The following is a 15,435-nucleotide window of genomic DNA, read 5'->3' as shown; positions in this document are numbered from 1 at the left end:
GACCTCATTGCCTCCCACAATTACCAGCCTATAGGGTTTGTCATACTTTTAAATATTGAATTTGAATATATTTTAAAATTTTGCCTAATCTGGATAAATTATGACCCATCACTTATTTCATTTCAGTAGTTTTGCATTGACAAAAAATTCCCTGTGAGGAAGCTTAGGTGTTGTGAAAGACTGCTAGGCTTCATTGGCAGCTCCTGTACAGTAGGGAACAAAAGTACAGTGAGTTAATAGGTAAGTGAAATAAACAGCTTCCTGTGTATGCCATGATTGTGTCTCTCTCCAATTGCATTCAGGATGTCTATTGACAAAACTGAAGCTATTGCAAGAGTGTAATGAATTTGCCATCATTTGTACAGTCCTTTAAACCACAAAGAATAGATTTGTCTTCATTTAGAAATAAAAGGAAAGATCATTCCACACTGTTTTTAAAAGAGCCTTCTTATGTCATTATCACTGGCTGCTCCTTTCATAGTGGATAACATGATTTTCATTCTGTATTACAGAAATGGCTTCAGATATTCCTGGATCAGTGACATTGCCGGTTGCACCTATGGCAACAGGACAGGTGAGAATGGCAGGATCCATGCCTGCTAGAGGAGGAAAGAGGCGTTCTGGGTAAGTTATTTCATTTTATCAGTGGTGAAACTGAAAACTATGTGCATTCATAAATAAAATGCATACATGTACTAATATGCATCACAACACTGGCTAGTATGTTTTGGTTTTCTTTTCACCATGTATGTTGTTGTAAGATTGAACTTGCTGATGTGTGTGTATTTTGTTTAGTGATGGGCAAGCCTCAAAAGGTTATGGTGTTATGGACTGGCTAAGCATCCATCAGGGATGTGGTCCTGAAGCCATTAAGCACATTATACTTGCTCAGATGAGTAATCCCATTGGTCTCAATGAGATATCCCATGCAAATAAGTGGAGCAAGATGTGATTCTAGTTGCATATGTAAATTTATCCAAACCTACTCGATCTGAAAATTGGGCTTGGAATCCCACAACTACATATTTTCTATCTAAATTTCCAATACAGTATTTCCATTTTCTGCCGTAGGTGCAGAAACCATAACTACAGCCTTTCTTAAGCTATTTTGGCTTGTTATATCCTGGGCCTGATTGGAAATCAGAAGTTAAAATGTCTCCGTATCTGAGAGAGGTTTGGTTCAAGTTCCTTTCTTAACATGGCTGGAGGTTTTGCTGGGGAAGAGGAAATTCTTATTTTATACAAACCATTTTTGCTCATTCCTAATGTGTCCCTAAGCAGGACAATATTTTGTGGGTTTTGTTTTTTTTTAATCACATGTAGTTCTGCGGCACCTCTTATTGTAATATCTGAGTGCCCTCAACATGGACTAGAAGTACCTCAGGGTTTCACAGGGGAAAAGCGCTTTCTTCTACTTCCCCAGGCAGATGAAATCCAGAGGGCAATCAGGAGATCATTTTCCTGGAGATTTCACTATTCTATTAGGGGAAGGCATACACACGTAGATGGGTCTGTCCTATGTTTGCCCCCTAAATATGGCCATGACATAGCTCATCAGGAGTAGAGATCCTTCAACTGAGGGGCATCCAGTGAGAGAACCCTGACCCAATTCCTGTGAGTTCTCCTCTTGTGATTGTCAGCCAAAGTGTTCTGTCAATTTTAATGGTCTTCTAAGGGCATACAAGAGACAGTAGCTAGCACAGCTGGTCCCACTCCATATGTGAATAAAAACAGGAGGATCTGGACCGTGTCTTAGACCTGGAATTAAATTGGCAGCCAGATGAGGGATGTGGAGCACTGGTGTGATATGTTCCTTTGATCTGCCTTACCTGTGAAGTGGGCTTCCACATGCTGAGCTAACTGTATGCAGTTGATCTTATTAAATCATGAACTATCCCTTTTGAAAAAGCTACATTTAGTGTTAAAACTGTTGAACACAAAAGCTTTTTCAAGCTTATGCTAAAAAACAAACACATTTAAAATCAAGATTGCATATTTTTCTAAAGGATCTGCTCTTCGAACTTATTTTGGGGACGTTCCATATGGCCTGTGAATACAGGAGGTCAGAGTAGATAATCACAATGGTCACTTCTGACCTTGGAATCTATGAAAAAAAGAGAAAGCTTTAACATCTTTTTAATGGCTACTTTACGAAGAGTCTAACTTTAACTGTCTTGGACTCTTACGTGACCAGACAAATGATCTCACCGCTGAACAGCAGCCAGGTCAGCTACTAATGCTAATTACTAAGTAGTGACTGCCAAGGATTGATGTTGCTAAATGTGAAGTCTGCTGGTTCTACAAAATATTGACTTGAAAGGTAAATCAAAAGGTCGTGGTCCTGAGTTTTAAATATACCATTGTAAGTATCATCTTTTATATGCAGGAGAATGGGATGGGGGGAAAAGGTAAAAGTGAGTTATTTAAAAATGTATTTAATATAAAAATTCTCTGAATTAGATATTGTAGGTTTGCTGCTGTACAGAAGGCAATTTTGTATCAGTGCATCTTAGTTCTAGATTAGAAGGCCCTCCCTAAGGTGGTAGAGAGAGAGCATTTTATTCAGTCTATGTATTCAGACCTCCAGGGAAAGAATGCCTGGTAGGTCTGCCTGCTGTGTCTAATGCATTGTACTTTCTCTTTGAACAAAGCTGTAACAAGCATTTAGTCCTTTCCTTACTCCCCTGGTGATGCATCTTTGTACACCTAACTCCTTGGGCACTTTAGAAAGGAATGCTTCAGATCAAACGCAAAGGAATGCAGCCAGCGACATGGCCTTCTTTCCAAACTTTGGTGTCTTTTTGAAAATTGTTTTTTGTTTATAATTGCTGATGCACTCTGGCAAAATAATTGTTGTACAGACTTGAATATATGCCAGTTTAAGCTCATTGTCTGTCCAGAAGGTGTTTCTACAAGGTAAGGATTCCATTCCATTGACAGCTAGGAAATACGTTTTTCCTCTCTCTGGATTATGCCAAACGTTTTGTGGGGAAGAAAAAAAGGTAGAAATGCATAAGATATTCCATTGATGGGGGCAGTTAGAGTATGTAGACTTATTTCAGTTTATTTCATTTGCTTATGCTGATTTTTAAAGTCCTTCTCAGTGTAGGCACTGGCTATATTTCAGGCCTCTTTCTTCTGGGTTGTTTTATTTTTGGCTGGGTATCTATTTCTTTTAGGGCTCCATTGATTTTTGGCCTTAGGTCAGCAGGTGATTTTGCCTTTGCTATGATGGGCCCTAGGGTGTGAAACTTGTTTTCTGCCCGCACCCTCAAGGATAGCTACCTCAAACCATCTCTCCCAATTTTTAAACATTACCTAAAATCCATTTTCTCCCATCTTCCCCACTCAACCTGCCTTTTGTGTTTCTTGCTTGAACGTGTTTTTAACTTAAAATGTTACTATATTTTATAATTCTTGTATTATTTATGGCACCCAAGAAAGCTTTTGCATGGGACACTTTATAAATATAATTATTACTATCTAGCCTTTTCACAACAGCTGAATACTATGTTAAAGAAGAAAACAAGATTTATTCTTGTCTCTTCAGTATGAGAGCCCAGGATAGCATATTTTTAGTCTCTTTTTTAAATGGGAGTTTTAAATGAAGACAAAAGGTATTGTTTCTGAAATGATGTCATTTGTCTTCTGGGAAGTTACTTCTGCTGTATTGCTGATATGCAATTTACTCTTTCTGAATAGAGGATCTTATCTGTTGGGGTAAGGTGAGTTTGTTGGAATATTTTTTACATGCTGTGCTGTGTTATGCTAAAGGTTAAAACTGATTCATTATCCTTCTGGGTTCTGCCTCATTCTAAACAATACATATTAGTGGAAGGCAACCAGTTAGCATCTCTTACTTTTAAACCCAGTGTTTTTTCAAGATGATCTGACTTTTTCCATGTCATATAATTAACATATCTCTGATTTCCACTTCTACATTTTTCATTTTAAAAACAAAGACCAGAGTTGATGTTAATTTTGTGCAGCATTTTTACAAGTGTTCTATTAAGTTAGTTTAATTGCTTATTTAAAAAAAAAAAAGCATTGTTTTACATTTGGAATAAAAACGCAATTATATTGTAGCCTAACAAAGCGATATGTATATATTAAAAACTAGTATGTTAAAGCCTGATACCACAGCTCTGGGCACTTAGATACTACAGTGATAAGCACGGTATAAATGCCTAGATTTATTTTCTGTTTGCATTCCAGTCACCCACACAATGTGGTAGGTGCTGTCTATACATATGACTGACTGGCAGTCTTAACTCCAAAGAGTTTTCAGTTTAAGAAACTCAGCTCTATCTAGCTGGATAAATACTTGCATGACTAGTTTCACTTATTCCATTGGGATGAGTCCCATGAGTAAGGGCTGAAAGACCAGGCCCTAAATACACTGTTATCAAGCTTTGCATATTCCAATAATAATAAACTGGACCAAACATAATAAAGCTGGGATGTTATGCTCATGGGAAGATCCAGCTCTCAACACTCCCTCCCTCCCCGAGTGTGTTTTGGCTGGGTTCTGGAAAAACTCCACCAAGGTAAGAGCCCCTTTAATACCTCTCCACAAGGGAAAGGATTGGAAGCGCTACACAGTGAAGCATCCTCCAGCTCTGACCCATGTCTCCCCAGCTGGTTTCCTCCAGGTCAAGGGATGTGTAGCACCCGCAGTAAACTTTTGACTCTCTCCATTGCGCTTCATTTGCCAGTGAGGTTAGGGAAGGATTTGCTTTATAGACAAGGGTCCTGCAGTTGAATCTTCATAGAGTGACCCCTGTGCCCGTAAAGAGCTCTTTTGACTTCAGTGGCACCAACATAGGTGAAAGGGTCCAAATCAATTTGCAGGGACAAGGATCACAGGAGAATTTCAACAAGGTAACATGTACGTTGTTAGAAATATCTCCCATGCAGCTGGTCTGAGCAAATTCAGAATATTTGGAGAGCCCCGTACTGAAGGCAGCATTGTTATGGAATATCAGATTGGCCATGAATTAGCTGTAAACAATATCTCTGTACAACTAGCCTCGCTGGCCACTGGAGGTCACTGTTGCTCCACAAAAATACAACTGAAAGGCCATTCATTATATAGAAGTGATTCTGAAACAGAACTTGGTAATGATCAGAAGAGCGCAACATAATTTTCAGTGGAAACATCGATGATGAAATCAGACTTCAACCAACCTAAATACAAAAACCACATTTTTTTTCTATGAGACCTTTTTGGAAAGTGGTTTCCTGACCACTTCCTTTAGAAATGAACAATCACTCTTGCCATCAGGAAGTATTAATGTGTCTTTTCTAATGAGATTTTCAGTTCTTGTGATTATTTTTTGTTTTTGTTCTATTTGTACCTAGATTACTGCCATCCAAAGAAATCTTTTAGAGGGCATCTGGTCATTTACATTGTGTAGTTCATCATTTGTATTTTGTTTTTTAGTTTCAAAGAAGTTATTCTATGCCCAGAACTCAGTGTTGTACTCTCTATTCTTTAATATAACTTTTAATTTAAAAAATATATTTTTTTAATTCAGTGAAACATTTTTTAATATGAAGACCTAAATAGTCTTTGCAGTTTCCTTTTGCCATAGCTATAACTTATCGCATTTATTATCATAAAAATCTTGAGGGCATATGGAATCCAGAATTTCCTTAAGTCTTATTGCAGTCGGAAATTTTAGAAAACTTAGAAGTATTTGTGTTGCCTAACAAAAAGTTTTATTTTTTTTTAATCCTATGTTCCCCGTCGGTAAAGCTGGTATAGCAATGCTTGCCAACCTTTATAAAGTATAGAAACATAAAGATGTAAAAATACTTTCTGTTTTAAGTAATAGTGTTGTTATTACATGACTTTGTAGTGGCTAAAAGTCACTAATTCATTTAATCTGTGTCTGTAGTGATCAGGGCCGGCACCAGGCAACCAAGCTGGTGCTTGGGGCGGCACCTGGAGGGGGGCGGCGCGGCGCTCGGGCCGCCGGGGAGAGCGGGGCCACGGCCGGGCTCGCCGCCCTCCCCCCGGCGCTCTGGCCGCCCTCCCCCCCGCGCCCTCCCCCCGGCTGCCGGGGGGGGAGAGCCGAGCCCCAGCCGGGGAGAGCCGAGCCCCAGCCGGGGCTTGCCGCCCTCTCGCCGCCCTGCCCCCGGCGCTCTGGCCGCTGGGGAGAGAGCCGAGCCCCAGCCGGGGCTCGCCGCCCTGCCCCCAGCGCTCTGGCCGCCGGGGGGAGAGCGGAGCCCCCGCCGGGGCTCGCCACCCTCCCCCCCGGCCGCCGGGGGGAGAGTGGAGCCCCCGCCGGGGCTTGCCGCCCTCCCCCCGGGGCTCCAGCCGCCCTCCCCCCCGTGCCCTCCCCCCGGGGGGAGAGCGGAGCCCCCGCCGGGGCTCGCCGCCCTCCCCCCGGAGGCTTTTTTGCCTGGGGCGGCAAAAAAGCCAGAGCCGGCCCTGGTAGTGATTGAAAGTCATCAGCATCTAAGGGTTCCCTGATGACCTGCGTGAAATGCGTTGGTGATCTTGGTTTCTAACGGACAAGTCCAAAAACCACCACAGTTACAATCAGTTGGGACTAATTGGCAGCCAGTTTTAGCAGAGGCCAAGAAACTATTAGATGTAGACATTGACCTACTGCTCCCTCTCACTGTTACATGTGAACTCTCCAGACCTGGGCGAAAGCATGTGAGCGGGACAGTGCGAGGAAGTCTGTATGACTGTTGCCCTCTTCTGTATTATGTGGATAACAGAGAACTTCATTATGTATCGGCCTGACCCACAGAAGCCCACTGAAATACATGGAAAGACTCCTATTGATTTCAGTGGGCTTTGGATCAGGCCTGAGGGCTGCTAATCCAGCACACTTCAAAAGAACTACATTTCACTTAAAATTAAGAAGAAAATAACAGCAATGCAGATTTTTGTTGACAGAATGTTAATTTAACTCTTGGCTTCTTAAATAATGATTACTTATTCAAAAATTTTGCTTTTTCAGAATGGAGTTTGATGATGAAGATGGGGAAGGTCCCAGCAAATTTTCAAGGTGAGCTTTTATAAGTACGTGGCTAAATGATTGGCTTTTACGATGCAGGAAGACAACTAGCAAACTACTAATATTGACAAAACTACAGTCACATAGGCTGAAATGTGTTTGGTGTCTCCCAGTGCTAATGGATTGGCTTGAACTGCATTGGCAACATCTTCTGTGTCGGCAAATTAGGCATACCACATTCTGGCACATAATAGCCAGTAAGTAGGTTGATATCCACTAGGTCTCAGCCCACAGAGTGTCAAACCCTGCAGGAACTATTTAATGAGCAAATTTTTTCAGATGAATCTGCTTACTTTAGTTGTCGCTTCACAACACTCAGAATGCATTCTGCTTTATCAAATGAAATGTTACATATATCACGGAAACAATTTCAGATGAGGAAATTTGTGACTTTTAGTTACAATATTCCAACTTTGAGAGATGAGCGCTCATTATTCTTGGTTGCTGAATTTGTCTTTCTGCCACTGAAAATAAGTTTCCTGTTGATTGAATGAGTTTTATATTGCTTATGATAGTTGTAGTTTTTAAATTGACGATTAAAATATTCTGCCAGATGCTACTTTAAATATTGTGTGTGTGTCTTGAGCAGTAATATAATATTCCAATAAAGTTGAAACAAAAGTTAAGTGACATTGCCATCCTTCACCTTTCATTTCACTTTTGGTTACATTGTTTGCAGTTTCCCATTAGAAAAATATGGGACACACCGTGTATATTCAGAAGCCCACCACTATTACTCACATTGCAGTTGGAACCATGATAACAGCCATGTTTAATCACAGTTGTCATTAATAGGGTTCTAGAACAGTTTTCCTGCCTAATATTGACAGTGATATTGTGTTAGAACCAAATTCTAAAACCGTGTCATGACTTACCTAGTAAGGTCAACAGTAACTCTGTTTAGCTAGTGCTGTTCTCAGAGAGGATATCCAAATCCACCTTTTTGAGTGGTATTTTAAGCATGTGAGTGTTAAAGAACTTCACAGACTTTAAGTGCCTCCGGCAGCAGCTACAGAAGTAAAATATTATTATACTGAGCTGATTTGTGCATGCAGTTATCTGTTCGCGTGCAAAAATGTAGGGTTTTGTGGGCATAGTGGTGCATATGTACTTTGCATGACACCACTCATTGCCAGAGCCTTTGAAAATTTGACCCTGTGGGTCCTGTTTTTATTTTTATTGAAGCCAGATTCTTATCTAACGTTAAATTCAGGTGCTTATGTATCTGAAGACAGAATTTGGTGCTTAATGGCTTTTAGTGCTTCAGCACCTTAACTCTGTACTCTTTTTGGGAAAGTGCAACACTTCATTTTGTTTCCATCTAATAGCATACGCTATTTAGAGATGCAGGCACTCTCCATTGAGCCTATCCTTTTCCTTTATGTTTTCAGGGCATGACCACATCCCAGAAAGCAAAGTAAAATAGAGGAAGTAGCATTTTATCTTGTAGTCAGTACAAAATAAGAGCCTGATCCTGAGATTATTGGCATGAATGGCGACTACAGGATGAAACCTTAAGGCAAAATGCATCACTTCAGTCCTACTTGAGCTCTATTTTGAGGATTTACATATGACTCAATGAAAAAGGAAATGTGACTGTAAGGCTGAAAAAAACTGGCTGGAGGGCTCATGAGAAAATTTAGTACCTACAAGTACTTTTAACTCACTTTTTAAAAAAAAAATGGTCTACACTTAGTTAATGGTGACCCTTTAAGTTTTCCAAAAAAAAAAAAAAGTTGTTATTTATACTGTACTTCCCATGAAAGCTTTAAAGGATTAAAGATACTAATAAATTAAGGTGTGGTGCCTTTGTATTTATCATGGCAAAGTGACAATTATAATATAGAAAATCAGATTGGCTTTTCTTGAGAACTAATGCTCTTTATTTTCAGAAAAGCATTTAGCGCTATTATTGAGTTCTTGACAACCCATTGTTTTTGGTTTATTTGTCTCAACTTTTCAAAAAATAAATATTCATTGGGACCAGGTATTCTGATTTATTTCCAACAGCAGGATCTTCTTTTAGATATTGTTTTATTTCTTGTCCACATTAGGAAATACTGATTCCAAATGATGAATATATATTTAGAAAAGAGAGAAAGGAAAAAAGGTGACATAAGTAATGTTTTATGCCCCGACTGCCTTTTGGAGAACACTACAAAAAGGATAACGTCCTAGCTACATTTTAAGACAGAGGTGAAACTTCCATTGACTTCAGTTGCATTGGGATTTCACTCAAAATATTTAATCTAATTTAATTTATAATTTATAATACATAACATGATATAATTTATTATAAATTCCTGCTACCTGATTGACCATATTTCAGTCCTTTAATATAAGAGAAACTAAGAAGTTTTATTTCCTGTATTTGACACTTGGGCATAACTCTATACTTGTCTCAAGAACTCTCACACCTAGTAGGCGTCTATACAGTTATGCTTTATTTCTCTATACAACTCTGTTTATCTATCTAGATCTTTTTAAAAAAAAATAGACACTGTACGTAAAACTGGTGCACTTACACCAACTGAAGAGCTGGCCCTGTGTGTATAACTCATGAGTATAACCAGATTTCGGGAGGCAGGGGGAGTTTCTAGTGATCTTAGCAAGGGATCATAGCTACACACATGAACATTAAACACTACCTCTATGCAGAAGGACACTACACTTTTTTGCTATTGCTTCTGATGCAAAAGCAGAATTCCACTTTGTTGGAGGGCATGAGAAGGGCACCAGATGTGGAAGGCAACTTTGCTACATCTGGAACAGAATAGAAAGCACATACATGTGCACCGACATGTGTGTTAACGCCTTCATTGGCCTAGAAAATTAAAAGGACTGTGGGAGTTGGGAGGATATCTTATGCAACCCATTTTAAACTGTTCTTTTTCTTTCTTATAACTTTATTTTTGGCATGTACAGATTTGGGTCTATGTAGAAAGTTAACTTTGCAAGTGTACAGAGCATTTTAATTGTAGCATATTAACAGCTTTTTATTAGTGAAATATTCTCTTTTTATATAATAACCTTTGAATAGGATTAACTGAAAAGAAGATTTATGCTTTTAAATTGCTCAGGCAATAAACAGAAAAGATGCCTATTTAAGTATGATTGATTAAACACTGGTAGTAACCCATGAATACTCCTGCTTGAATAGTAGATTTTAGGCTTCTATCTTCTGTAGGCTGCAACCACTAGAATGCAACAATTATACACACTCTAGGGAGGTTAGTATCGGCTCAGGTGTAATAATATTTAGCCTTCTGAAATCTATACACAAGGAAGTAGGTCTGAGATTCAATCCAGAAGAGGTCATTGGTGATATCTGCACCTTGTGAAATGACAGACATTTGCATCAAACTCAGTATGTTATTTCTAATACAGAGAGGCGGATGGTCATCTGGTGTAAATCAGTATAGCTCCATTGGCTTGAGTGGAGCTATACTGACCTACGCCAGCAGACGATCTGGCCCAGGATCATAAAGAATACTTGGTGGAGTGTACAGTGTCCGTATTAAAGCTTTTTACAAAGGTGTCCATAAAATGTTTGGATGTCTCTTGTCTTTCCACAATTTGTATGTGTCATCACTGCCCTCTACTGAGTGCCATGGGTAGTGGATGCAGCCTGCTGAAGATATCCCTACTACAGCTGTGCAACCAGGAATATTTCATGGGTTACTATTAGTAACAGACTAATGGTGCTTTGTACAACTTTCTCAAGCAATAAACAAAAAAGCTCTAATATTTTAAGTGAAACTAGTGGGTCATATTTTGACCTTTTTCATATTAACACACAAAAAGAGAGAGTTTTTAACAGCTGGTTCCTGGTCATTCAAAAAGTTTCACCAGAGTCCCCTTTTTCTTTCCGTTCCATCATTCCCATAATATCATGCTTCTCTTGGTGTAATTTATAGTAGTTTCCAATTGCAAGTGTTGTCTTCGCCATCTACTTTGTATTGACTTTCTAGTTTTGCATAAGCCTTTTAAATTTACTTACCATATTTTGTTTACAGGTATGATGATGATCAAATCTCTGGTGATAATGAAAAATTTGCAAGGTAGGCGTGTTCTGTAGAGATCCTCTGCTGAGAGAAAAGAAGGGGGATAGTCGTATCCAAAATTTCTCGGTCTGTGCGCCTTAGCTTAGAGAGCTGGTTATTTTGTTTCTAGGTGGGAAGATGATCAAAGTACTGCTGATGCAGAGGGGATGGCCAGGTAGGAACAAGGAAAATCACATACGTTTTGCCCCTTTTATTTTACACGATAACATTCCGACTGATCACAAATCAGTAAGGTTCACTTATCTAGAGCCTGATCCAAAGCCCATTAAAGTCAATAGGAGACTTCCCACCTACTATTGACTTTGGGGACTTTGGATCAGCCCCTTAGGGCCAGATTCAATACTCTCAAAAACATTCTTTAAAAACCAGTTAGGAATTATAAATCCAGGACTCCATCTTCTAAACCTGTCCATGAATGTAAATTTCCAGGATCAGACCCTTTTATAAAAGGGTCTATGTTCCCTCTTGCTATCTACTAAGCTCAACTTTTCAGGTCAATGTCAGATTTATTTGTTTGGTCAGGCCCTTTACTGACCTATGGATTAATGTAATAGTTTTAAAGTTTTAAAATAATAAATACCATGGAATGTTGGATTTTTGTCACTGTTTCCATGCAGTGGGTCCTGTTGTCCGTTGGTTACTCTGTATGTGATTGATTGCTACAACCACACTGCATAGTTAAAAACAATGTCGATCCCAGGATATTAAGGTGGGTGAGGTAATATCTTTTATTGGACCAACTTCTGTTGGTCAGAGAGACAAGCTTTCGAGCTTACACAGAGCTCTCATATCTAATCTCTCTCTAGTATCCTGGGATCGACATGGCTACACCATCTCACTCACAGACAGTTGAGAATCTGAAACAGGTCCTTCGTTAGGAAGAATGTGATAAACAAAGTATATGGTAACCTTAACAAAAGAGAGAGGTTGTAATTTATTGAACCATTAAGGGCTGACATTGCAATACACTTGTTTGAATTGTATACTAGTTGATGCTTTACTCCTAAGTAAGGCTGCGTGTTTGTCACGGAACTCACAGATTCCGTGACTTTCCGTGACTTCTGCAGTGGCCAGTAGCTCAGGCCAGCAGCTGCAGTTTGGGTGTTTGGGAGGGGGCTGGGGCAGGAGGTGCGGGGCGGCACTTACCTGGGTAGTGGTGGTGAGGGTCCTCCAGCTCCCACCAGCATGTCCCTGCAGCTCCTAGGCGGAGTGACCAGAGAGCTCTGTGCGCTGCCAGCGCCCGCACGTGCTTCCCCCAAAGCTCCCATTGGCTGCGGTTCCCGGCCAATGAGAGCTGTGGAGCCTGCGCTTGTGGCAGGAGCAGCGCACAGAGCCCCCCAAGCCACCCCTCCCTCTAGGAGCTGCAGGGACATGCGGAGCTGGGTAGGGAGCCCCGCCAACCCTTTCCTCCCACCCCCTAACAGCAGCGGGGTCCTGGGTCGCTTGCTGCTGCCCGCCTCCACCCCCAGCACCAGCGGGGGTCCAGGGCCACTTCCCCCCACCAAAGAACCTGCGGCCCGCCGGCCCACATTTTAGTTAGGGGTATATAGTACAAGTCATGGACAGGTCACGGGTCGTGAATTTTTGTTTACTGCCCGTGATCTGTCCATGACTTTTACTAAGAATACCCGTGACTGAAACGTAGGCTTATTCATAAGGTCCTTATTGATATCAGTGGGAATTGTGAATGTGGAAACAGAACTCTAAAATGTGTTGATTCTGTTACAGTGACTCCAACATGTAATAGCTACATATGATACCCTGCACATATGATGCATCTTCCAAAGCAACACAAGCCAATGCACTCCAACTCTTCTAGATGTTCTACGATCTTGCTTATTTACTAGAGTATTTCAAAGGGAAACATATTGCAACTGGGATACCGACCCTAAATTTTAAAAAAAGCTTAGTTGTGAAAAGTGGCTGAAAAGTATTCTGTACTTTGCTTAGTCCGCTTCCACGAGTCACTCCCTAATTATTCAGCCCTGAGTTATGCTAAATCAGAATAAATTAATCTCTTCCAATACTGCATGTTGTACCTATCAACGTTACTGGATTCTCCATGTGGTAATCTGCAATTTCACATCTTGTTGGATCAATCAGTAATCCCACAAAAAAACTCCATACAGCTCATTGAAATCAGTGGAAGAAGCTGCTTTGACATCAGAAGTGGCATGTCCTGGGCATGCTTGTAGGTAGTTACCGCTTTACAGGTACAGTATGCTGGTGCCATGTCAAAAAATAAAGAAATGCACCTCTATGATGCAGTGTAGTTTTCTAGGTTCAGTAGGTCAGTTCTTCATCTGATGTAAATTGGTTCAACTCCATTGACTTTGATTTACACTAGCTGAGGATCTGGCCCACACATCCTAATTTATATACAATATTGACAGCTGATAATCGAAAAACCCTGAAATGCAACTGGCCAACTCAGTAATATATTTATTGTTATGTGCTGAGAATTTTGGAAATAAAATTTAAATGAGTCAGTGATCCTCCTTGTTGTAGGGTATTGGGAAGTGTGAAGTGGAGGGAAAAAAACCCTTAGTTTACTGGATTCTATTTTTCATAATTTGATATTAATTTGATAGGTGGACTGAGAGCAGTGTTTTGCCATGAAAATTAATGTCTGTATGCTAAGGCTGGAGTTTTCAAAGAATGGAAATTATACATCTAACTCTGTTAGACCTCTTAGAAAATCACACCCTAAGTCCTCAAGTCTTTACACAATTTTTAACTCTATTATTTATCAGGTAAAATTCCCATGGACTTTAATAATAGTTTTGACTGTGTAAAGACTTTAAGATGTGGCCTTTATAATTATAAATGTTGTCACTCATGGAAGACAAAGTAAAACCAAAGCTTCTGATAATGTTTTCTTTTGAATATTTTTTGAGCACAGTATTGGTATTCAGGAACTCCTGAATACCAATACGTCCTCCTAATCCCAGCTCTAGCTTTCTTTGGCTTCCTCAGACTTCCTTTGTAGCTATAGTCAAGTTATTTAAACTCTGTGAAACCGGGTTATTGTGAAGATGCTCTAGGTATCTGTGTAAGTCTCACTGAAGATAAAAAGCACTATATTAGTGCTGAATATTGTCATAGTTATTTTATTACTATAGTTAGTTCTCTTACCTGTTCAGTGTCTGGCAAGTCAGGACCTACTTTACCTTTAATATTTGGTTTAGATATTGTATTTACTTGTTATACAAAATATGGTCCCAATCTTGCAATCTGATCCCTGAAGTCTTGGAGGGGGGTGGGGGGGGAAGCATAGAGGTTGAGGTCTGCTGCATAGGATTACAGGATTGGGTCTATATCACAATTACAAAATTTTAGTCAGAGCTGTTGCTTACTGTGGACCTGAAGTCCACGGTGGGGCTCCCACTGATTTAATCAGAAGCTGGATCAGGTTCTATATTAATACAAGCAACACCTCACTAAGGCCCTTACACTAGGAGGCACAGAGCATCTCTTGAAAGATGGGACTTCCCCCGGAGTTGACAGCCCTCAGCACCTCACATTCCTTTTTCTGTCTGCTGCTCTAAACCAAGTGAGGTATAATTGCTAGTGGGTTTGAGCCAGGAACTGGCAGTTCAGAAATCTGGATTCTTTTCTCCGCTCTGCCACTGACTTACTGTGTGACCTTGGGCAAGTCATATTTAACCGTCACGTGCCTCAGTTTCCCCACCTGTAAAATGGGGATAATAATGCTTACCTTTGTAAAGCGCTTTGATCTCCTTGGATGAAAGATGCTACACAAGTGCAAAGTATTATTATTATTTATAATGCCAAATGGAAATTCCTATACTGATCTTGTCTTGCTTTGTCTGTTGGCTTGATTTTTCTTTAAATGTTTAGGGAGAATCATAGTGAAATTGAAAGACGCAGGAGAAATAAGATGACACAGTATATCACTGAGCTGTCGGACATGGTGCCCACCTGCAGTGCATTGGCCCGTAAACCTGACAAGCTGACAATTCTGCGTATGGCTGTTTCGCACATGAAGTCTATGAGGGGCACCGGAAATAAATCTACTGATGGGGCATATAAGCCTTCTTTCCTAACGGAACAGGTAGTTGCTTCATAAATGTTATTTCTTCCGGGCTGAATAATCCTGTTATTTTGAGGGGTGTGATAGAAAGGTCAGTAGGTTCTTCACATTATTTTTTCCTTGCTTCATTTAGTGAGAGGCACACAATCCCAGGTGTGAGCACAGACAGATTTGGAGAAAATTCAGATTTGGATCTGAACTATATGGCTTGCCCCCATCTGTAAAAACTCAGAACTGGAGAGCTTGGATCTGAACTTACAAAACTCCTCTCTAGTTTCCTTCT

The 15,435-nt window shown here is 40.3% G+C and overlaps 1 protein-coding gene across 1 annotated transcript in view; it reads left to right on the top strand.

Annotated features, from left to right (window-relative positions):
• The first annotated feature begins 514 nt into the window (after positions 1-514).
• ARNT2 (aryl hydrocarbon receptor nuclear translocator 2) overlaps positions 515-15,435 on the top strand; it is a 105,921-nt gene continuing 91,000 nt past the window's right edge. The window contains exons 1-3 of the mRNA XM_065411581.1: positions 515-624; positions 6,978-7,025; positions 14,960-15,173. Coding sequence (XP_065267653.1) covers positions 515-624; positions 6,978-7,025; positions 14,960-15,173 — 372 coding nt within the window. The remainder of the gene's footprint in view (positions 625-6,977; positions 7,026-14,959; positions 15,174-15,435) is intronic.

Source organism: Emys orbicularis, chromosome 10, assembly GCF_028017835.1.
Source record: "Emys orbicularis isolate rEmyOrb1 chromosome 10, rEmyOrb1.hap1, whole genome shotgun sequence".
In the NCBI taxonomy this organism is placed as follows: Eukaryota; Metazoa; Chordata; order Testudines; family Emydidae; genus Emys; species Emys orbicularis.
This window is presented reverse-complemented; position numbering and strand designations above follow the sequence as displayed.